Source organism: Mesitornis unicolor, unplaced genomic scaffold (assembly GCF_000695765.1).
Source record: "Mesitornis unicolor isolate BGI_N332 unplaced genomic scaffold, ASM69576v1 scaffold33415, whole genome shotgun sequence".
In the NCBI taxonomy this organism is placed as follows: Eukaryota; Metazoa; Chordata; class Aves; order Mesitornithiformes; family Mesitornithidae; genus Mesitornis; species Mesitornis unicolor.
Window position 1 is genome coordinate 29,203 of NW_010184110.1, and position 1,128 is coordinate 30,330.

General features: G+C 55.5%; 1 protein-coding gene across 1 annotated transcript in view; it reads right to left on the reverse strand.

Annotated features, from left to right (window-relative positions):
• The window catches only part of TCF3 (transcription factor 3), a 59,147-nt gene that overhangs the window by 9,798 nt on the left and 48,221 nt on the right, over positions 1 to 1,128 (reverse strand). The window contains exon 10 of the mRNA XM_010184361.1: positions 684 to 742. Coding sequence (XP_010182663.1) covers positions 684 to 742 — 59 coding nt within the window. The remainder of the gene's footprint in view (positions 1 to 683; positions 743 to 1,128) is intronic.

The window sequence follows — 1,128 nt, forward strand, 5'->3', positions numbered from 1 at the left end:
CCCTTCCCCAGCAGCGCCACCAAGCCCAGGTGCCACCCGATGGGACCACCCCATGCCCACACCAGCTCCAGCCCATGCTGTGGCCCAGTCCGTGACCCCCCTGCAGCTCCCTCCTTAACACCGGGGTTCTCTGTCCCCACTGCAGCTACAGCCTCCGCTCTTCAGGTCCCACCTCAGAGGGAAGCGAGAGCCCTGAGAAATTATTGCTGAGCCCCCCCTCTGCCACCAAGCAGAAGCAAAGGTCCCTGCACTGAATGGGACAGAGGCAACCCCAAGCTCTGACAGCCCAGTGCCCTCCAGCTTGAACCAGCACACGCAGGGCCAGGACTACTGGGACCTGCAAGCCCTGCTACAAGGGCTGCGTAGGGGTCATCTTGCCAAGCCAGTACCAGGCTGGGCAGCCACAGAGCCTGCTCATGGGCATGGGTCTGCGGGGACACCATAACGTCAAGTGTCTCAGTTTCACCATCTGCCAAAAGGTGCTTTTGCACAGCTCTGGAACTCAGGATGGCAGCACAGATCGGTGAAAAACTCCCCTCAGACGCTACTGTGTTTTTGGGGCACATTCACCCAAACTTCTCAGTGTGTCTATTTTCCCCACTGCCTAGCAGGTCCCTGGTACAAAGGGAAGGTTATGCTGTAACAGGACAGGGATTGGGTCAAGGATCTGCAGAAATTCTTACTGAAGCTAGTGCCTTCCCGAGCGCGTCTCCTGAGCTCCCAGCTGTGGTTCCTCTGTTACCTGCGGAGAGAGGACACAGACGTCACTGCCAGGGCAACGAAACCCAGCAGGATGAGGCACCCACACCTGCTCTAAGGCTGAAATTTCTCACTGTTAACTACTTTGCTGGAGAGTTAAATGGATGCCCAGCTCAGAGCAGCCCAGTCAAGGGCACAGAAACACTTGTGGGGCTGCAGGAACAGCTTTACAAGGCGCTGGGTTGAAGGTGCCACGCCATCAACAACAATCAAATGTCTGCTGCAGCACAGCCCATTTTCATGGGGCATCTTAAGCCTCTACAATCCTGAACTTGCTTCCTCTCCTCTAAAGAAAGGTTTTTCTATGAATCAAGGTCAGGATCCTCATTTCCTGGAGAACACGAGTTCATTTCAGTACCGGGTTTTGTA